The sequence below is a fragment of the Dipodomys merriami genome, unplaced genomic scaffold (genome assembly GCF_024711535.1).
Source record: "Dipodomys merriami isolate MVZ:Mamm:240054 unplaced genomic scaffold, mDipMer1.0.p SCAF_990, whole genome shotgun sequence".
Classification (NCBI taxonomy): Eukaryota; Metazoa; Chordata; class Mammalia; order Rodentia; family Heteromyidae; genus Dipodomys; species Dipodomys merriami.
The window spans coordinates 181,215-202,546 of NW_027206613.1; the positions used below are offsets into that span (position 1 = coordinate 181,215).

General features: G+C 54.5%; 1 protein-coding gene across 5 annotated transcripts; it reads right to left on the reverse strand.

Annotated features, from left to right (window-relative positions):
- Positions 1-825: 825 nt before the first annotated feature.
- Positions 826-20,961, reverse strand: LOC138822157 (protein FAM118A). 5 transcript variants are annotated; one of them, XM_070014720.1, is made up of 10 exons: positions 20,854-20,961; positions 19,455-19,525; positions 9,251-9,305; positions 8,517-8,769; positions 7,832-8,053; positions 6,002-6,130; positions 5,025-5,310; positions 3,954-3,986; positions 2,102-2,185; positions 1,550-1,655 (listed from the first exon to the last, which is right to left on the reverse strand). In XM_070014720.1, exons 2-10 carry the CDS (start codon positions 19,489-19,491, stop codon positions 1,636-1,638), a joined length of 1,119 nt encoding a protein of 372 aa, XP_069870821.1. In that variant the 5' UTR covers positions 19,492-19,525; positions 20,854-20,961; the 3' UTR covers positions 1,550-1,635. The 5 variants fall into 5 exon arrangements, with proteins under 5 accessions (XP_069870824.1, XP_069870821.1, XP_069870819.1 ...); XM_070014718.1 differs by lacking the exon at positions 20,854-20,961 and adding an exon at positions 20,458-20,643; XM_070014719.1 differs by lacking the exon at positions 20,854-20,961 and adding an exon at positions 19,811-20,044.
- Positions 20,962-21,332: the final 371 nt, after the last annotated feature.

The window sequence follows — 21,332 nt, forward strand, 5'->3', positions numbered from 1 at the left end:
AATGCAACCACCTTACAATCTAGCCTTAACAAGGCTAGACTCTTCACTGACCTCGTGCTCAGTTTCCTTCTAATTTATACTAATCATGGGACTATCAGACCATTAGAACAAAACACAACAGGAAAGGCCAGTCATCATAGCATGACAGATTCTTTAGCAGGACACTGGGAGCTTTTCTTTGCCGGGCTGATTTACTCACCCAGTTTTGTGTCCAGCTTGTCTATTTCTAGGCACCTTCTGTGCTAGTAACTGCTACAGTTACTGTTGGGACAGCATTCAGATTCAAATATCCATCCATCAGAGGACTGGTTCGAAGCTAGCCTAGCAGGGAAGTCTGAGACATTTGCCTCCACTTAACCACTAAAAGATGGAAGTAGAGCTGTGGCACAAGTGATGGACTGCAGCCTAAGTGGAAGCTAAAGAGGCTCTTGGCCCAAGTCCAAACCCCAGTATTCACACACAAAGTAATTCATGCTTGCTGTGTGTGTACATGCATGTGCTAGTACCAGGGGCTCCAACTCACAGCCTTTTGCTCTCAACATTTTTGATGGGCTCCATTACTTGAGCCACAGCTCTAGTCTGGCACTTGACTAACTGGAAATAAGTCTTAGGACTTTTCTGCTAGGTCTGGCTTCGAGCCCTGATTTTCAAATCTCTGTCTCCTAAGTAGCTAGGATTACAGGTGTGAGCCTCTGGATTAATGCTTGCTTTTTAAAGTGGTACTTTATCTCAGAAGTAGGTGGCAACTCTGGCTAAAAAATTCTCATTAAGTCCTAAGGCTTATTCAAAATCTTGCCATATCTAAAGAAATTTGAGCACACAAGGTTAACGTTAAAATTTTATTTATAACCGGAGTGACAAAAAAGATTTTTTTTCCATGCGTAGTAGGAGCAGGAGGATCAACACGGCTCTGGCTTCTCCCAGTCCCTGTATGCCCCAAACTCACGTTCCTGTTCTTCACTTTCCTCCAGCTATGAGCATGTCACAGGCAAATGTCATCAAAGACCGCAACCACAACTTACAACCTGCAAGGCTTGTGTCCAGAGACGGCTCTGCCACCGGGATGCCACTGTCACAATCAAAGCAGCCCCAGGCACAGAGCGCCCGGCCGGGCTAGTTTATGGTGTGCCAGGTCCCTACAGACCTCTCCATGCGAGCCACCAGCGGAGGGGTGGGGCAGCGCTGTAAGAGGACAGAAAGGCCGGGCCTTCCACCCAGTAGTGAGATTTGGGGAGCTTCTACCTGGTCTCGTGCCCCACTTGTACCCCCCTCACCGTCAGTCATTATGGCCTGGCACACCAAATCCACTTTGAAAAGGCCTCTGACTGCCCGGACTTCACACTTTGACAGGTGGTTAAAGGTCCAGCTCTGTCTTGGCTTGGCCAGTCCTCACTCTCTCCCTATACAAGGGAAACGCCACCCCAGAACGGGGGAGCACACGGGGTAGCAACGGGGACCGCAGGGGCGTCCCCTCCTGCTGAGTTGGTCCCCGCGGTGTGCCTGACGTGGCAAACAGCCGCCGTGCAGCCCTGCGGCCCCAGGTGAGTGCTGGGGCGGGAGTTCCTGTCGCGTGGCACGGCACTGTGGCTGCAGAAGGCGGCTTCACGTTGCAGGCTCTTCATGGTTCTAAAGATTTCAAGACCCTCCAGCATCATCTGTTGAAGCAAAACACCAAAGCTCAGCTGAAAACATGCTGAGAAACCGCATCACAATGTTTCTTAGGAGCTCAACATCAACCGCACACCTCTCCCTCCCCTCCCTCCCCTCCCTCCCCCCCCCCCCCCCACCCCTGAGGCGGCAGTGGCTGCTGCCTGGATCTGCGCGGCAGAGGCTGCCAGGGCCCAAGTGAATGGTGGCGGCGCCCGGCAGCAGTGCGCACCTTCTCAGAGTGTGGAAACCCCTCAGCTGGGCTGCCCTTGGTGTGAGGCAATGTCCCCAACCCTGTGGCTGGCCTGAGCTGACCCACAACGCTCGTGCGCACATGGAGTGTGCTTTCTGCCAGGACATGCTCAAATTCTAAAAGGGGGTGGGGGGTGGGTCCTCCAGCAGCAGGGATAAGTCAGGAACACCCCAACAAGACAAATCTGAGACAACATAGTACCAGTATCTGATGATCTGGGTTTTTTTGAAACTTCCATTCCATTCTTTCCCATCTTCCTCTTTGCACAGTCCTGACACGCGTTACCTGAAAGGTGAAAACTCATTAACAGACGCGTTTGTTATGGTGTGCTCACAGTGGAGGCTGGACAGGCCGAGCAGCAGGAGGTACAGGAGGAGCAGAGCGGCTGGGGCAGCAGCGCAGGGCTCTGCCGTCCCGGCCTGCGCCATTCTCCTGTTCTCTCTGTATTCCTCTGCACCTACTTGTGTGGGGCCTCGGCGCCGGACAGTCCACCAGCCCCCCGTGACCGAGAACTGACACAGAACCAGGACCCGGCAGAATCCATCTTTCTTCCTTTATGTTGCTTTTCTCAGTATTTTATCACAGTACTGAAAAGAAGACTAACACAGAGAGCTGGGAGTGGTGTGGCTCAGAAGCCTTTGAAGCGGTCTGCAGGCCTCTGGAAGAGTCCGGAGAAGCGGGGATTGCTGGGTAACCACGCGCAGACTGAGGACTGCCCCGGGCGCAGAGGCAGCCAGGCTCCATGGGGATTCCACGAGACGCCGCTCGCTGCACATTTCAGCAACAACGTCAGATCTGGCCCCGGCCTGAGACCCTCCGGGAGGCTGAGCCGAAGGGTGACACCAGTTCATCTGGAACACGAGCTGTGTGGCCGCTGGTTTAGGCCCATTTATAATGGAAAGTAACCCAGGAATTGGAGAACTTGCCATTTCACCAGAAAAGGATCACAAAGTCAGGACCACATGGAAGAAGACCCCCGCTTTGTTCAATGGGAAAGACGGCCAGGCAGGGCCGGCCTTCGCAGCAGCCACAGGAAGGCTCTGTGCTCCCTGCTTGTCAGGGCTGACCTGCCGGCATTCACACGCACAGTCAACGAGGCCTGGGAGTGCAGGCAATGTGGGGCGCTCAGGACGCCCGAGGGCGGCTCCCGACGGGGTGAAGGCACAGCCTACCCAGCAATGGAAACCCGGAAGTTTGGGGCGTCAGGAAGCCATAGGCAATGCGCAGGGCTGCGGCCATCGGGCTCCCGGAGGCCAGGCCCGCTCCCCAGCTCCTCTCCTCTCCACCACTGTGTCAAGAACAGGTTATTTTTTTTTTGTCGGTTGTGGGGCTTGAACTCTGGGCCTGGGCGCTGTCCCTCAGCTCTTCAGCTCAAGGCGAGCGCTCTACCTCGAGCCACAGCGCCACTTCCAGTTTTCTGGTGGTTTATTGGAGATAGGAGTCTCACAGTCTTTCCTGCCCGGGCGGTCTTTCCTGCCCAGGCTGGCTTTGAACCGCGATCCTCAGATCTCAGCCTCCTGAGTAGCTAGGATTACAGGCGTGAGCCACCAGCGCCCGGCTTAAGAACAGGTTATTTTTTAAATAAAGGCTCACAGCTAAAAGTTGCCTTGAATCTCTGACTTTAGACTTGAACTTCACAGCAGCAAAATAAAAGCCAGCTGTAGAACTGTGGCTCTACAGAGCAGAAAAGCTCTTGGACAGCACCCAGGGTCCAGGCTCAAGCCCCAACAACAGTATTAAAAAAAAAAAAGAGAGAAAACTCTGTATGAAAGCTGGACCCTTCCAATTAAGGGACAGCAGCCCTAGCTGACTGCACCAGGCATGGTGCCTGACACACAGAGCCCTGCTCCACGCCCTGTAGATCTTGGTTCTAGAACAGAAATGAGTGCCGGAAGTGGAGGGGAGGGCTGCCCCCTTCCCTGTGCAGGGGTCATCTCAAGCGATCTGTTGGTGCTCTCTCCTGCAGTGTTTAATACACACTATTTTACAAACAGCTACATAAAGTTAATAGAAGATGCAGGGAAAACCATCAAACACAACAGATCAGCCTCACCTAGCAATGTAGTGCTGTCCACTCGCTCAGCATCTGGAAAAAAACAACAGCAGTGAGGGCCAGGCATCAGCGGCTCACGCCTGTCATCCTAGCTGCTCAGGAGGCTGAGATCTGAGGATCATGGCTTGAAGCCAGCATGGGCAGAAGAGTCCATGAGACTCTTATCTCCAGTGAACCACCAGAAAACCAGAAGTGGCACTGTGGCTCAAGTGGTCGAGCGCTAGCCTTGAGCCGAAGAGCTGAGGGACAGTGCCCAGGCCCAGAGTTCAAGCTCCATGACCAAAAAATAAATAAATAAATAAAGGCCTGGCAGTGTTTTCTGGTTAAGATAACCAGAAACATGAACAATGCATCTAACACTTAGGTGTATAGTTATAAAGTACAACTATCAAACCACTTACCCCAATAGTATGCTTTTTCATTACAGACGCTTTTTCTCTTTTTTTTTTTTTTCCTGGTTTTAGGGTCTGAACTGGCCTGTGCTTGCTAAGAAATCACCCACATGAGTCACACCTTTAGCCCTGTTTTGCTTTATTCCTTTTTCAGTAGTCTTGGGCTGGGCTCAGAAAGCAATCCTCCTAGTTACAGCTTGGTAGTGGACAGACTCACAGACAGGCGTGTACCAATAACCTACTGACTGAGATGAGGTCCCAAGGACTTTGAACCTGGATTGGCTTCAACCACAATCCTCCCAACAACCACCTCTTAGTAGCTGGGATTATAGACCTGAGTCACCAAGCCTAGCCTATGAAGGCTTTTTTTTTTTTTTTAATAGCCCTGGGGCCTGGGTGCTGTTCCTGAGCCTTTTTGTGCTCAAGGCTAGCATTCTGCCATTTGAGCTACAGTGCCACTTGCAGCTTTTTCTGAATAGTTATTGGAGATAAGAGTCTCGGGGTTTTCTAAAGCCTGGGCTGGCTTCAAACACTGATCCTCAGATCTCAGCCTCCTAAGTAGCTAGGATTACAGGTGTGAGCCACTGGCACCCAGCTGAAGACACACTTTTAAGGTAATAACTAGATTGGTGAACATCATGGTATGTTCTGCTCGTAGAAAGGGAAGCAAACCCCTCACCAGGACTCCGCTGTTTGCAGAGCTGGGCGGCCAGGTCCTGCATGTATCCTGGGAAGTGGTCAAAATGGTCCCCATACGACACTACTTTAATCCCGTGCAAAAGCATGTCAGCCTGGTGCTTGAAGAAGTGGTCCTCGTGCTCCTTGAGCACCAGCATGAAGTGCTCCAGGTCCACCTTATTTGGCACCGAGTAGAGGAAGAGCGCCTGGAATATCTGGTCACGCAGCGTCTCCCCGCAGCCCACAAAGAGGAAGGACTTGGTGCGGTACAAGTCCTGCAGGACCTCCTGAGAAGCCGAGAACAGACGCGAGGTCGGCGGTGGGGCTGTGGCGCCCTGTCCCCTCCCAGGCTCCCTGAAGGACACTTCCCCTAGAAGCAGCCTCGGAGGTGAGCACGCGTCTGCGGCCTGGGGCAGCCCAGTGCCCCGAAGCCACTGCCAGTCTCAGTGGACCCCAGCTGGGCTCTTGTTCCTGTGGAACCCAGGTGGACAGGGCCTGGGGAGTCGGGGGGGAGCCGAGGAGAGGCACAGTGACCAAGGTCAGACATAGTGAAGGCCAGCCTGTGCCAGGTCACTGGGAACACGCAGCTGCCCCGCATCTGGAGAGCGAGCCTCAGACACTGCGGCCCAGTGCCAGGACAGAGACCCGCACGGCCAGGGCAGCAGGAAGCATCACCAAGTTTGGCAGGCTGAAGAGCAGCTCAGTGGGGAAGGCTGGGGCTCAGAGGGGAGATGGTAGAGAGGTGAGGAGGGGCGGGAGCAGGGCAGGATTTCGGTGCTCTCTCCTGGAGCACCCACTCGCTGGACGCAGGAAGGGCTGGACTGTGGCCTGGGACCCACCCCGGCACCATGGAAAACCAGACATGGTTCTGACACACGCGGCCCGGTGCCAGGGCTGAAGCTCAGGGGTGGGACAGACACGGCAGCCACGCAGCTGCAACCACAAGCTCCCCAAAGGATGAAACCAAAGCAGCCCTACCATGACTTCCGGGTCCTGAGTGACGTCTTTGTACCCCGAGGGATCCAGGACCATGCCGCAGGGGTCAGTGTAGAGGCCGTGGATGTGCAGAACCCCATACTTGATGTGGCCTCTTGCCCACTGAAGAACCTGCCAAGAGCACGCCAAGAGGCCAACGGCCGGGGTTAGGAAATGCGCCCTGATCTCCATCAGCCCTGGAGAAAGGAAGCTCCTGTGCAGCGTGGCCGCGGGCTCTGCTGTCTGGCATGTTCCCGCGGCGGCCGGGGGCCCCTCTCAGCAGCAGTCACACTTTCACCACTATGGCTCCACACAGAGCAGGCGCGCGGCGCTGACAGGCACCGCGGGCACGCCTCACAGGGCCTCGCTCCACACAGCCACTGGGAGAAGCTGCCCAGCGGCAGGAGTGATGCCTAACGCACATGGGAACAAATGCACAAGCAGCCAATAAAACCAGACTATGCTCCACCTTGGAAATACAGCGTAAGATCGTCACCCATCCAGTGCACAATGGACATTTTACTTCTTTAATAACACCGATGGCAGCAAAAGATGAGACGTGGGCCTTCCCACGAAGCTGGCTGGGTGTGCAATAGGTAATTCTCTGGTAATATGTATCCTGGATCTTGGAATATTCACATCTAGGTCCTACACTTCTCCAGGAACTTAATGAGAGACAAGCATACAAGTTTTCTCTGCAGCATTAAGACAGTAAAAATAGGCTGACAAGCAGGTAAAAATCATAACTTAGTCTTAGAATCACACTTGCAGGCGTCAGTGGCTCATGCCTGTAATCCCAGCTACACAGTAAGCTGAGATCTGAGGAATACAGTTCAAAGTCAGCCCAGGCAGGGAAGTCAGTGAGACTCTTATCTCCGCTAAACTACAGAAGAAACTACCGAAGAAAGCTGGAAGTAGAGCTGTGGCTCAAGTGGTAGACCACTAGCCTTGAGCAAAAAGAAAAAGCTCACAGACAGCGCCCAGACTCTAAGATCAAGCGCTAGTGTAGTACAACGAAAAGAATCATCATCACACTGAAAAACAGTTTACAGATTTAAGGAAAACCAGACATGGTGGTACATGCCTGTAATTCTAGCACTTGGGAGGATAAGACCGGAAGTTCTCAAATTTGAGGCCAGCCTGTGCTGCACTGTGAGACCCAGTACTAAGACTGTGGCGCCTTGCTTTTCCTTATTATTTATTATTATGTTTGTCAGTCAAAGGGCTTGAACTCAGGGCCTGGGCACTGTCACTGAACTTTTTTTGGGGGGGGTCTGGTCGTGTGGCCTGAACTCTGGGCCTGGGCACTGTCCCTCAGCTCTTCAGCTCAAGGCTAGCGCTCTACCACTTGAGCCACAGCACCACTTCCGGCTTTTTTCTTTTTGCTTATGTGGTGCTGAGGAATTGAACCCAGGGCCTCAGGCATGCAAGGCAAGCGCTCTACCACTGAGCTACCTTCCCAGCCCTGTCACTGAACTTTTTCTCTCAAGGCAAACGCTCTACCACCTTGAGCCACAGCACCACTTCCAGTTTTCTGGTTGTTAACTGGAGGTAAGAGTCTCAGGGACTTTCCTGCCCAGGCTGGCTTTGAACTGTGATCCTCAGATCTCAGCCTCCTGAATAGCTAGGATGAGTGGGAGGCTGTGCGTATTATTTATATCCGCCGATCCCACGGTGGCTACAGGAGTCCATGTCCAGGACAGATGGGAAAACGAGAGCAGCACCTGGTTTATAGGACCAAGCACGGTTTTGCCCTGAGTGTGGCTCAGCCTCGTGCTGTGGGCTCAGGCCCACGTGGAAAGTCTTCCGGGTGCGCCCACCACCCCGCTCTACCTTTGACTTGTCCTTCAAGTCCAGCGACTCCATGGGTTTGTTCTGCTGCTGCCCGAAGATCTCCAGCAGGTTGTCGTAGTTGGTGGTCAGCACCATGGTGCCCCTGTCCATCAGGCTGAGGATGGAGTGCAGCACCGCGGGGTGCTGGATGTGCTGCTCCAGGCTGTCGAACACCTCCATCAGGCAGTCTTGGAAGAAGTTGGGCTTGGCGTCTCCTGTGCGCTGGGGAGAGAGCGCGAGAGTCAGTGCCCACCAGCACGTGGGCCGCCCACCGCCCTGGGTGAGTGACCCAGCACCCCAGCAGGGCCATCGGGGGCTGAGAGCTTGCCCCTCTTCCTATCTACCGTGCTGGGGGGAGGAGGGGCGCCTGTGGTCACCCAGCCTCTACTACAACTACCCAACCAGTAGGGGGCAGGAGACCACCACAATCAAGAGCCAACAGAAGGTGCAGCCATGGACCACAGAGTTCATTTTTTTTGCCCCTCGTGGGGCTTGAACTCTGGGCCTGGGCGCAGTCCCTCAACTCTTCAGAGCCAGCTGCATTTACCAAGAGCCAGCTGGGGAGGCGCGGACTGCGCCTGGCGGCCCGGCTGAGGAGTCCGCAGCCTGCCCAGCCCAGCCCAGCCCAGCCCAGCTCAGCTCCCCCAAGCCGGCCCCGAACCAGAAGCCCCAGTGTGCCACTCACGGGCGACATCTTCCGGATGAGGTCGTGGGCCACGACCAGCAGGTCCCGGTCCTTCATCACCTTCCGGCGGAACTCGGCCACGTCCCCAGGGTGCAGCACCTCCAGCTGTTCAGCGGCCTCGATGACGGCCTCAATGCAGCTCCTCCAGGAGCAGAGCGCGGGGATGCCGGGGGCCACGGCGGCGCTGACGCCCGTCCCGATGACCAGGAGCAGCTCCTGGGGCTGCTTCCGGATGAGGCTTTTCAAGAACTTTCTGTGTACAGCAGAGCCGAGGACAGTGCTCGCTGGGGCCGGGTGTGCCCTTGGGGCATGCTTACACGTGAGGCCCACGCACTGTCCTCGGGGCGTTTGCCGCGCATGCCCACCCAGGTCCTCTGAAGGCCGCTCCTCGCCCACCGTGCGGCCCCAGGGCCACGCACGTGCGTGCACACAGCCCTCTCACAGCCGAGGCTGCCAGCAGCTGCTAGCACAAACCGGGATGGCGAGTGATGCCGGTTGGCTCTGACAGCGCGGCGTTTCTGCCACTGTCAATCCTGCCCACCCGAGCCAAGCCAGGCCCACAGCCACCAGCCCGCCGTTCCTGCATGCACACGAGACAAGGACAGTCGCTGCACACACGCGGCTTTCCGGAAGGGCAGAGCCTGCGCTGCGGCGGAGCACAGTGAGCCGTCCTGCGGCCTTCCCCCCGAGGCACGCTGGCGGCAAGCACCCTCCTGAGCCCACGCGCTGCCTACCTTGACTTCTGCTCACTTCTGTGTGTCGTCTTTTCCAGTGAATCCATCTGTGAATCTGAAGAAGAGAAGCATGATCAGAAGCAGCTCCATTGCTCGGGTACGCTTTTATCGGGGCCCCTAAGGAAGAGCAGCAAAGATCCTGCGTGCCCAGGAACTTTACAACACCTGAAGGACACCAGCGGCAGGAGCGCGCGTCACGTGAGCATCACGTGAGCACACCTCGCTGCTCACTTGCGTGGCTGCGGCCGGGTGCTCCAGTGTCCACAGCATTCCACAAAGTCCTCTTCCTTCCTTTCCTTTTTTGAGGTACTGGGTTTGAACTCAGGGCCTCAGGCTTGACGCAGGCGGCCGTGCCTTTAGCCCTTTTTCACTTTGGTTATTTTTCAGACTGGGTCTGAAGCTGGCCTCAGATCGAGACCTTCCCACCTAGGGCTTCACACATACCTGGAATCACAGACACCCACCGTCACACCCAGCTTACTTATTGAGATGAGATCCCAAGAACTTTTTGCCCAGGCCAGCTTCAAACCATGTTCCTCAGCCTTGGCTACAGCACCTGGCACATTCTGGGAATGGCTCTCAACACACCACTCAGAGAAGTGCCCACAAACACAGACACCAACAGCACAGGAGGGAGGGAGGGAGAGAGGGAGGGAGGGAGGGAGGGAGGGAGGGAGGGAGGGAGGGAGGGAGGGAGGAAGGGAGGGACAGCAAGAGTCACGCAAGGGAAAGCCAGCGCCCAGCCAGAGCTCCAAGGAAGGGGGGCTCCCTGAGGAGGCCTGCTACCTCTCAGCACCCACAGCAACCGTGCAAGGGCCAGACCTCAGCTGCCAGCTGGAATCCAACCTCATGTCTCAGAGAGCAAGTGTTCGGCCAGGCCAAGCATCTCCACAGTCCGTGCCAAACCCACCAGTCCACCTCCAACTCTACACCTACCACTTACTGCAAATGAGAAGCTTCCAGAAAGCCAAGTTTACATAGCCTATAGCCTACCTCTGCTGAGCAGTGTTTTCTGCACAGTCTCTCTAGAATTTTTACTTAAATTCTTTTTTTTTTTTTTTTTTGGGTCCGGTCATGGGGCCTGAACTCTGGGCCTGGGCGCTGTCCCTCAGCTCTTCAGCTCAAGGCTAGCGCTCTACCACTTGAGCCATAGCTCCACTTCCGGCTTTTTTCTTTTTGCTTATGTGGTGCTGGGGAATCGAACCCAGGGCCTCATGCATGCAAGGCAAGCGTTCTACCACTGAGCCACCTTCCCAGCCCCAAAATTTCATATCATTTAAAACCTAATGTACAACATTCATTCATGCTAAAAGCTCTGGAGAAAATAGGAATAGAAGGAACATTTCTAAAAACAATAAAAGCCATTTATGACAGACCAATAGCCAATATTATACTTAATGGGGAAAAGCTACAACCAATTCTCCTAAAATCAGGAACAAGGCAAGGATGCCCACTGTCTCCACTCCTCTTCAATATAGTCCTAGAACCCTTAGCCAGGGCAATAAGGCAAGAAAAAGATATTAAAGGGATCCTCATAGGAAAAGAAGAAGTTAAACTATCCCTTTTTGCAGACGACATGATACTATACCTCCACGATCCCAAAAACTCCATCCCCAAACTCTTAGAAATCATAAATCACTTTGGCAAAATAGCAGGATACAAAATAAACCCACAAAAATCAGTTGCCTTCCTATACACTGATAATGTACAGGAAGAGAGGGAAATAAAGGGAGCAACCCCATTCACAATAACCTCCCGAAAAATAAAATATTTAGGAATTAACCTAACCAAAGATGCAAAAGAACTATTTAATGAGAACTATAAAAAGTTAAAGAAAGAAATTGCAGAAGACACTAGGAAATGGAAAGACCTCCCATGCTCCTGGATAGGCCGACTTAATATAGTAAAGATGGTAATACTTCCAAAACTAATATACAAATTCAACGCAATTCCTATTAAAATCCCAATGACGTACATCACTGAAATACAGAAAACAGTCCAAAAATTCATATGGAACAACAAAAGACCTAGAATAGCCAAAACAATTCTAGGGGATAAAGACAATATGGGAGGGCTATCCATGCCGAACTTCAAACTCTACTACAGAGCTATAATAACAAAGACAGCATGGTACTGGCACAAAAACAGACCCGAAGACCAATGGAACAGAATAGAAGATCCAGAAATAAACCCACAGGCCTACAGCCAGCTGATATTCGACAAAGGAGCCAAAGACATACAATGGAAGAAACACAGCCTCTTCAACCGCTGGTGCTGGGAAAACTGGGCAGCCACATGCAGAAAACTAAAAGTGGACCCCAGCCTATCACCATGCACCAACATCAACTCAAAATGGATTAAAGACCTTAACATTAAACCTGAATCTCTGAAACTACTGCAGGACAGAGTAGGAGAGACACTTGAACTAATAGGCACAGGAAGGAACTTCCTGAACAGAGTCCCAGGGTCACAACAAATTGGAGAGAGACTCGACAAATGGGACTACCTTAAAATAAAAAGCTTCTGCACAGATAAAGCTATCGCAACCAAGCTAGAAAGACAACCAACTAATTGGGAAAAAATATTTACCAGCAATATATCAGACAAGGGGTTAACATCCTGTATATACAGGGAACTCAAGAAACTAATCCCTCCCAAACCTAACAAACCAATCACTAAATGGGCAAGGGAACTAAAGAGGGACTTCTCAAATGAAGAAATAAAAATGGCAAAGAAACACATGAGGAAATGTTCATCATCCCTGGTGGTGAAGGAAATGCAAATAAAGACAACCCTGAGATACCACCTTACCCCAGTCAGAATGTCCCACATCCACAAATCAGCCAACGACAAATGCTGGAGGGGATGTGGAGAACGAGGAACGCTATTACACTGCTGGTGGGAATGTACACTCATACAACCACTTTGGAAAGCAGTCTGGAGGGTCCTTAGAAAGCTAAAGATTGACCTCCCTTACGACCCAGTCATACCACTTCTAGGCATCTACCCTGAACAACAGGAACCAATATACAAGGACACGTGCACCTCCATGTTTATTGCAGCACTGTTCGCAATAGCTAGGATATGGAAACAACCTAGATGCCCCACCACAGATGAATGGATCCAAAAATTGTGGTATCTATACACAATGGAATATTATGCAGCCATTAGAAATGACAAAATAATGGCATTTGCAGGGAAATGGATGGAGCTAGAAGGAATCATGTTGAGCGAGGTAAGCCAAGAACGAAGAGACAAACAGTACATGGTCTCCCTGATAAGTGGATGATGAATCCAAAATGTTAGGTGATATGACAAAACTAACAGGACTTAAGAAACAAAGAACTCCCACTCATCTGGTTGAACCACTACTAAATATCCCCATGCTGCTGATCACATATATGGTATATAACATGTGAGCACCGTTATATATTACAGACTGTGATAGACAATTTGCTCCAGGAAAGTTAGAATGAACTTGTGACTTTAAATGAGCATCATTATTCCACAATACTGTGAATTTCCGGAAATTAAGTAATCACTTAATCACGATCAAAAAAAAAAAAAAAAAAAAAAAAGAACCTTGGGGAAGGGAGGGAGGGAGGGGATGGTAGGGGGAAAACAATGGAGGGGGTAACAATGTTCAAGAGGAAGTGGAAGTGTACTCATTACCTCACTCATGTAACTGTAACCCTCTGTATAGTATCTCTACAATAAAAAAAATTAAAAAAAAAAAAAAAAAAAAAAAAACCTAATGTAAGGCTGGGAAGGTGGCTCAGTGGTAGAACGCTTGCCTTGCATGCATGAGGCTCTGGGTTCGATTCCTCAGCACCACATAAGCAGAAAGTCAGAAGTGCCGCTGTAGCTCAAGTGGTAGAATGCAAGCCTTGAGCTGAAGAGCTGAGGGGCAGCGCCCAGGCCCAGAGTTCAAGCCCCACGACCAACATAAATAAATAAATAAATAAATAAATAAATAAATAAATAAATAAATAAATAAATAAATAAATAAATAAGGTCTAGTGCACAGGGTTCCCATGTGTTACTATGCAGCAGTCAGTCCCTTCTGCTACTAAAACGACTCGTAACTCGACGTGCAAGGCTGCACTCACGGTTGAACTCTAGCACAGATCTTTTACCCGTGTCCCTGGCGCAGGACAAGCGGCACAGTACACACAGTATTTTAAGACTTTAAAGCACTTTGAACAGCAGAAGCACACCTGTAATCGCAGCACTCAGGAGGCTGGGGAAGGGGGTCCTGAGTGCGAGGCCAGCCTGGGCTAGAGGCTCTTTCCTAAGAAAAGCAAAACGACCTGGAGCATGGCAGACCTGTCAGCACGCAGCACCCCCCCCCGCCCCCGTGCGTCCCTGCGGGTGGCAGCAGGACGCTGGCTCGGGCCTGCCCCATCCTAACCACACTGGCTGACCGGCACACTCCGCTTTCTAACCCGCACTGGCTGACCGGCACACTCTGCTTTCTAACCCGCACTGGCTGACCGGCACACTCCGCTTTCTGGGCTATGGCCACAGGCTGTACTAGGTTAGAGAGCTGAATGGGACCCCCATAGCCTGAAAGCAGCGGCCACTCTCGTGGGAGGGGTCTGTGGGCAGGGCAGCGGCCATCCCCCTGCTGAGAAACCCCATCCTCAGGCCAGGAGAGTGAGGCTCGTGCAGGAAGCCCGCCCGAGGAGGAAGGCTGCCAGAGCGAGCCGCCGTCACCCCAACGCCATCTCCCGCCCTCCACAGCCACGGCCAGCAGACAAGGTCTAGCCCACTCTGGATTTTTTATCTAGAAACTTTCTGAGCCGGAACAAATGCTGGGATTTTCCACCGTATGCCGCCATACCTCTCGGCTGCATCTCAGGAGCCACTGTGGGTCCCCAGCCATGAGCCTTCCATGCCCGACTTCACCAACCACCGGCCGGCCTTGCCAACTACAGCCTGGGCCTGCCAGCCTGCCGGGCTTCCTGGGCCGAGGCTGCCTTCCCTCAGTAATGCCCCTCAAGGACAGAGCAAGAGCAAGACGAGCCCCGCTGTCCTCTCCAAAGATGCAACCCCCCCCCCCACACACACACACACGCACACACTGCCATAAACCTATGGCTTCAGAAAAGGCATAACCCCCTGCCTCGTCCACACGACAGATCCAACAGCCCAGACTTCAGCCACATGCCCTGTGCTGTCACCTTGGCTCAGGACTTTCAAGTCTCAGCTCTTTCTGTTCTCGTCAACTGCTTTGGCTCTCCATATATCTGCATAGATCATCTAAAAGCTAAATGCCACACTTATTTACACATCTACAAGAAAGCTGGAACAAATTAAACTTTCCTGGACTGTATGTACTAACTCCAAAATCAAATGATTCCGAAGTTCCCACAAGAAGCCGGGCACTGGCGGCTCACGCCTGCAATCCTAGCTATTCAGGAGAAAGGGAGATGGGATCATGGTTCAAAGCCAGGCCAGGTAGGAATGTCCATAAGACCGTTACCTCCAATAAGCCACCAAAAAGCTGGAAGGAGAGATGTTGCTCAAGTGGTAGAGTGAAAAAGCTAAAGGACAGCACCCAGGCCATGAGTTCAAGGGGCTGCAGGTGAGCGTGGACACACACACACACACACATTTATACTCATCGCACTTATAGGTCAGAGCGTGCACTGCTGGCAGGGCAGGAAGACTGGGCAGACTCCTGAGACAACTCACAGCAGAACTGGGCGGGCCGCACTCCGCGGGGAGCCACACCCCTCAGCCTTCAGATGGCCCGACAGGGGCTCTGCAGAGCAGCAGCAGCCCAGCCGCAGCCCATATTTAGCCATCTACGGTTCTTTTTAAACACCACGTGACCTCATTTCCTGCTTTCCAGCAGTGCACAGAGCAGAGCCAACATTCACAATAACCTGGATAGCACCCCAAGTATCCCCTTGCTTTTAAACCAAGATCCAACTGGGGGATTTCCACAGCCTGCTCCAGGACTCTCGGCAAGCCAGCCTCCGCATCAGCTCCCATCTCACACTCCTCTCCTCCAAGCCAGCGGGCTCCACACAACAGACGTGCCCTGATGGGTCTCCGTGGCGACCGTGGCGTCAGCAGCTGGCAGGCCAGGCCGTTCCCAACGCAAAACTAAACCTCAAGGCACCGCCTGTCCTTGAAAGCAGTCCTGGCCTTTTTATCCAATGCCCAACGTGAATGGCATGCCGAGATGCCTCTGCGTAGCTCTGAAACCACACGCCTGAAATCCTAGCTACTCAGGAGGCTGAGATATGAGGATCGCAGTTCAAAGCCAGTCCGGGCAGGAAAGTCCGTGAGACTCTTCTCTCCAGTGAACCACCAGAAAACTGGATATGGAACTATGGCTCCAGTGGCAGCCTTGAGCAAAAGAGCTCATGGACAGCGCCCAGGCCCTCAGTTCAAGCCCCATGACTAACCAAAAAAAACAAAAAATGTAGCTATGCCAATAACTAAGATTTCCTCACTCTGCTTCCTTAGTACTCAGCACTAAGTAAGTGTTCACCGAACAGACCAACTCGAAATGATACATTATGGGAAGTGAGCTTGTTTTTATAAGCCGAGAGCAAACCCCTTCCCCCTGACTCCCTACCAATGTAAGAGGTACCCAGGACAGCTAGTTACCACTGAGACCCCTCCTTGACTAGTTCTCAGCTGTTAGGACCCTTCCCTCACTAGTTGCCAGCAATACGGTACCTTCTAGAACTAGTGGTCATTGCTAACACTCATAAGGCTTCCGCCAGGACTAGTTAATGCCTGCAAGCCCCTCTCCAGAACTAATATCAACTACTAACCCCCTCCCTGACCCTCAGCAGCCGCAGCAGCCACGGCCCTGTCCCACAGGCTTCCCAGCACAGCCCCACACTGTGTTAACTTAAACACAGGTCTGGGAAAAAGTCATTTCAGCCAGCACCAGTTATCAAGATGAAGTTGCTTTCTTCACCTGACACATGCTACTTGTCCGATCCCTTTTTATTCTGTTAAAATAAATTACAACAGAAAAGGTGCCTAGCTTGTAACAATCAAATGTGCTCACCAGTTTCTGGAAATTAATGTCCCCAGCAGAATTGTGTGCACACATGGGCCCTAAGCAAGAAAACAGCAGCTGGGGGGCTGGGAAGGTGGCTCAGTGGTAGAGCGCTTGCCTTGCATGCTGAGGCCCTGGGTTCGATTCCTCAGCACCACATAAGCAAAGAAAAACAGCCGGAAGTGGCGCTGTGGCTCAAGTGGTAGAGCGCTAGCCTTGAGCTGAAGAGCTTAGGGACAGCACCCAGGCTCAGAGTTCAGGACCCATGACCGGACCAAAAAAAAAAAAAAAAAAAGAAAAGAAAAGAAAACAGCAGCTGGGTGCCAGTGGTGCACACCCATCATCCTAGCTACTCAGGAGGCTGAGATCTTAGGATCATAGTTCAAAGCCAGCCCAATTAAATCACCCAAAAAAAGCCGCAAGTGGCACTGTAGCTCAAGTGGTAGAGTGCTAAAGCAAACGGGGCTGAGGACCAGTGCCCAGGCCTAGAGCTCAAGCCCCAAGACTGGCAAAAAAAAAAAAAAAAAAAGGCAAGAAAACCACAAATCTCATTAGTAACAAACGCTGAGGCCACAGATGCACTCAAGATGTGGCATTCATGACGTCACTGTCAGGGAAAACTGAGGACTTTACATGCATTATCTCACTTAATCCTCAGAAGCCAATGCAGTGGCTACTGCTTTTACATCCAGAAAAAGGAAGGCTGACATTGGGCCCTCTGACAAGGACAACAGTACATACAGTCTGACACCTGCTCTAACACCAGCGAGGCTCAGGATGGCAAACAAATATGCTTGCTATTTACCAGGAAGAGGCCTCTCCCTAGAGCATTCACTGTTGTGACATGTCACACATGTCGCCTAGTGACAACTGCCTGGTCAATAGCAAAATGGTCCAAATGCTTCTCCAGCATTCACCCGGCCCAAAAGGACCCACAGAGGATGCAAGGAAGTAAACCTCTGACAGGACTTAGAGCTGGAAGACCTTTGGCAGTACCAAAGACTCACTCATCTGAGGCAAACCCAATACTCTAAAAGGCAGGGACATGGCTAACATCTCCCAAAGAGGTAGGGACAAGCTATAAACTCTGTCCTGGCTCAAGGCCCAGATTGTGCTGTCCTGGGAGCGGCTTGGCCCACTGGGACCCCACACTTAAGTGTGGGACACCCATTTCCTCCTCTCAGCACACAAGGCAAAGCCTGGGCTGGATGAGTTCAGCCTCCTCACCCCATCGATCACTCGCCACTCACTTCCCAGAAAAATGTGGCCATTAGGAAAGCCTGCATGCAGCCAAGAGCCCACGGCACACAGCCCTTCCGTGTGCTGGCTCACCACACAGCTACTGGCGTTCACCTCAGCAGGGGACAGATAAGGAGAACTCAACTAGAAACAATGCAGCCACTTCACTCTTGTGGCAGGAAGACTTTGCTTCAGGTTCTGCAGGGGAAGGAAGTAGTACACAGCAGAAAGCACCCAGCCAAGGCCAGGTACTAGCTGCACCATTTACTACCAGGCAACTCACTAAGTCTGTTCCCTCCCAAGGTAAAAAAAAAAAAAAGAAAAGAAACAAATGACCAGGCACAACAGTTCACAGCAACAATCTCAGCTATTCAGAAACTGGGAGGATCGTAACCACCCACTAATCACCTTGACAATAAAACAGGGAAGAGCACTAAGGTCTAGGCTGGCCCTAGGGCAGAAACCCTTGAGACCTTACTTAAAAAACTTAACTACAGGGCTGGGAAGGTGGCTCAGTGGTAGAGCGCTTGCCTTGCATGCCTGAGGCCCTGGGTTCGATTCCTCAGCACCACATAAGCAAAAAGCCCCAGAGTTCAAGCCCCACGACCGGACCCAAAAAAAAAAAAAAAAAACCAAAAAAAAAAACAAAAAAAAAACAAGAAAAAGCTTAACTACAAGCCGGGCTGGTGGCTCACGCCTGTAATCCTAGCTACTCAGGAGGCTGAGATCTGAGGATCTCGGTTCAAAGCCAGCCCGGGCAGGAGAGACCGTGAGACTCCTATCTCCAATAAACCACCAGAAAACCGGAAGTGGCGCTGTAGCTCAAGTGGTAGAGCGCTCGCCTTGAGCTGAAGAGCTGAGGGACAGCGTTCAAGTCCCACTACCGACCAAAAAAAAACCAAAAAACTTAACTACAGCCGAAGAGGGCGTTCAAGCGGCGGAGCACCTGCCAAACAAGCATGACTTCCTGATTCAAACACCAGTAATAAAATTTTTTAAAAAGTAAATAAAAATGAATTATACATATAACAAATATATAACTGAAGAGTTTACAAAAGACTGCTACTGTACACCTCCTGGGGGGAGGTAGGGCCTTCTTACTTCTAACAACTCATTCACACTAGGCACACCAGAAACACTCAGTCCCCGTCACTAGTGTGACGTTCTCAGGGCCCCGCGGGCCACTTGTGGCTGGCGTCCTGGATGGCACCACACAGCGCTGTAACAGCCTTCCAAAGTTCTCCTGCATCAGGAGAACGGCATGGGCTCCTCGCACCCCCAGCCAAGTGGAGGTCCCGTGGGCCGTCCTTCCAGCCTCACACCCGTACTGTCTGGGCCAGGACCCTCCTGCTTACAGCTGGCAGCCCCTGGGGGCCCTCTGCCTCTTCCATGGCCTCCCATCCCCCAGGGTGTCCGCTTCTCCACTCAGAGACCCCACTGGGCTACCACATCCTCTTCTGAGCCACCCACACCTCAAGCTCTGTCCTCAGGCCATCCTGGTCTCAAGTGGGAACCCATTTCCTCCTCCGGTCTTCCACCTCCACTGAGCAGCAGTATTTCAAGAAAGGCCCAAGGACATTGTGGGGGGAAGGGGCTGATTCTCCCCACTTTCACTTCCATACCCCCCCCATCATCATACCAAGATACCACAGCCCTGCTCTGCCTAGCCATAGTCTGCCTTCCATCTGCTCACCTTGACAAACTTCTCAACTTCCCCGTGAGTGATCACCCTGGAATCAGGAAGCCCTCCAGAGCTCTTCCTCACCCCTTCCCAAGGACCCCACCCAGCCCTGGTGCATTCAAGGCCCAGGCAGTTAGCACCCTGTAAGACCTCCAGTTTGGCTAATTCTCTACCCAACCCAGCCCTGAAATCAAAGGCTGTGGTCCAGAACTAAAGCCAAGCACTGGACCCGTCCCGTGCTGCCTACGGAGCCTGACCTGGCCTCTTCCACAGGCGAAGGATGTCTTCTTTCATTCACATCTGTGGATTTGCTGACCAGCACGAGCGCCTGGGGAAAAGGGCAGAAGGGAACTTACAAGTGGACAGACTCTGGATAAAAACAGCCTGAGGAAATAATGGTCATTATTTGAATTTGGCGCCTTCTGACCTCCCAACCACAGCCATGACACCTGTTCTTCAGGTTTACAGAACTGAACCGGGCACCAGGATCACATGAGCACCTTTTACCCACAAATCTCCACCTTCAAGGAGACTCCTGCCAGGCGGCCGCCCGGGGGCCGGCCCTTGGCTCTCATCTGCCCGAGCCCAGGGAGGCATCACACACCAGTCTCACCAGGATTGGCGCAGAGCGCCGGTGGCTCACACCGGAACCTGGCTACCGGGGGAGCGCGGCGCAGCTGGAGCAAGCCCAGGCAGACAAGTCTGTGAGGCCCCAAAGCTGAAGGTGGAGGCGTGGGGGAGTGGCAGAGCCGAGGGGCAGCGCCCAGGCGCCAGGCCGGGCCACGCTCAAATACAAAGGGCCGGCCCGGCGCTCCCCACAGCGGGGCCGGCGCTCCCCACAGCGGGGCCGGCGCTCCCCACAGCGGGGCCGGAGCCCGGCCTGGCGCTCCCCACAGCGGGGCCGGAGCCCGGGCCGGTGCTCCCCACAGCGGGGCCGGAGCCCGGCCTGCCCCTCCCCACAGCGGGGCCGGAGCCCGGGCCGGCGCTCCCAGTCCTCCGGCGACCCGTGCAGGGCGGCTCTGCCTGGGTCGCCGCTAACAGGCGCCGGCACGGCGGGCCGCTACCCGGGACGGCGGCGGAGGGCCGGGCCGGGCCGGGCCGGGCCGGGGACCCGGATGCGCTCGCGGGGTCCGAGGGCCCGGGCTGGGTCAGCGGCCTCGGATGCGCCCGGAGAGGGTGGGGTCCCGGGGCTGGGAGGCAGGAGGCCCCGGGCGCCTCGGGGTCGGCCCGCCCGGGGCCCGGGGCCGCCGCGCTCCTCACCCGCCGCGCCGCCGACACGCGGGAGGAGCCCGCGCTCCCGCCGCCGCCAACGCCGCGCGTCGGCCAGGGGCCTCGGGGCCGTCGGCGGGAGGGCACCGTGCGCCGGGCCGGACGAGCCGGGCCGAGCGGAAGACGCCGAGTCGCGGGGCCGCCGGGCCGCCGGGCCGCCGCTCCACGCCAGCCGGCCGCGCCTCCGCCAAGCCTTCCGCCGCGAGCGCGCACCGCCGCGCCAACGTTCCGCCCGGGAACCAACGGCCGGGCGGGCAGCGCGAGGCCCCGCCCCGGGGGAGGGCCAGCGGAAGGCCCCGCCCCCGGAGAGGCTCCGCCTCGCTGAGGCCGCGCCCCCGCGGCGCCTGGGCGCGTGCGCAGTGGGACGCGCGGACTTCCGGTCCGCACCCGGTGCGTTCCAGTGGCTTCGCCGTCCAGTTTTCTGGTCGCCGAAGTGCGGGGCGGCTTGGCGGAGTCGCGGGCCCCGCGGCGGGCGCTGGGAGCCGCCGCGGCCGCACTCAGGCGCAGCCTCCAGCCTCAGGCCTCGGGCGGGTCCAGACCCGGGCTGAGCACCGCGAAGCAGCCGCCCCGCCCCGCCCCGCCCCGCCCCGCCCCGCCCCGCCGGCTCCCCTCCCTCCGAGCCCGGGCCCGCCCCGCCCCGCCCCGCCCCGCCCCGCCGGCTCCCCTCCCTCCGAGCCCGCCCCGCCCCGCCGGCTCCCCTCCCTCCGAGCCCGCCCCGCCCCGCCGGCTCCCCTCCCTCCGAGCCCGGGCCCGCCCCGCCCCGCCGGCTCCCCTCCCTCCGAGCCCGGGCCCGCCCCGCCCCGCCGGCTCCCCTCCCTCCGAGCCCGGGCCCGCCCCGCCCCGCCCCGCCCCGCCCCGCCGGCTCC

What these genes read in the sequence shown, in the direction of transcription:
- LOC138822157 (XM_070014720.1), bottom strand. Translation starts at nt 19,491, where the DNA reads ATGAAAGAAGACATCCTTCGCCTGTGGAAGAGGCCAG. An exon ending in AGAAGTGAGCAGAAGTCAAG is followed by an intron (nt 8,770 to 9,250) that starts GTAGGCAGCGCG and finishes TGCTGTACACAG; the next exon opens with AAAGTTCTTGAAAAGCCTCA. An exon ending in TCATCCGGAAGATGTCGCCC is followed by an intron (nt 8,054 to 8,516) that starts GTGAGTGGCACA and finishes CTCTCTCCCCAG; the next exon opens with CGCACAGGAGACGCCAAGCC.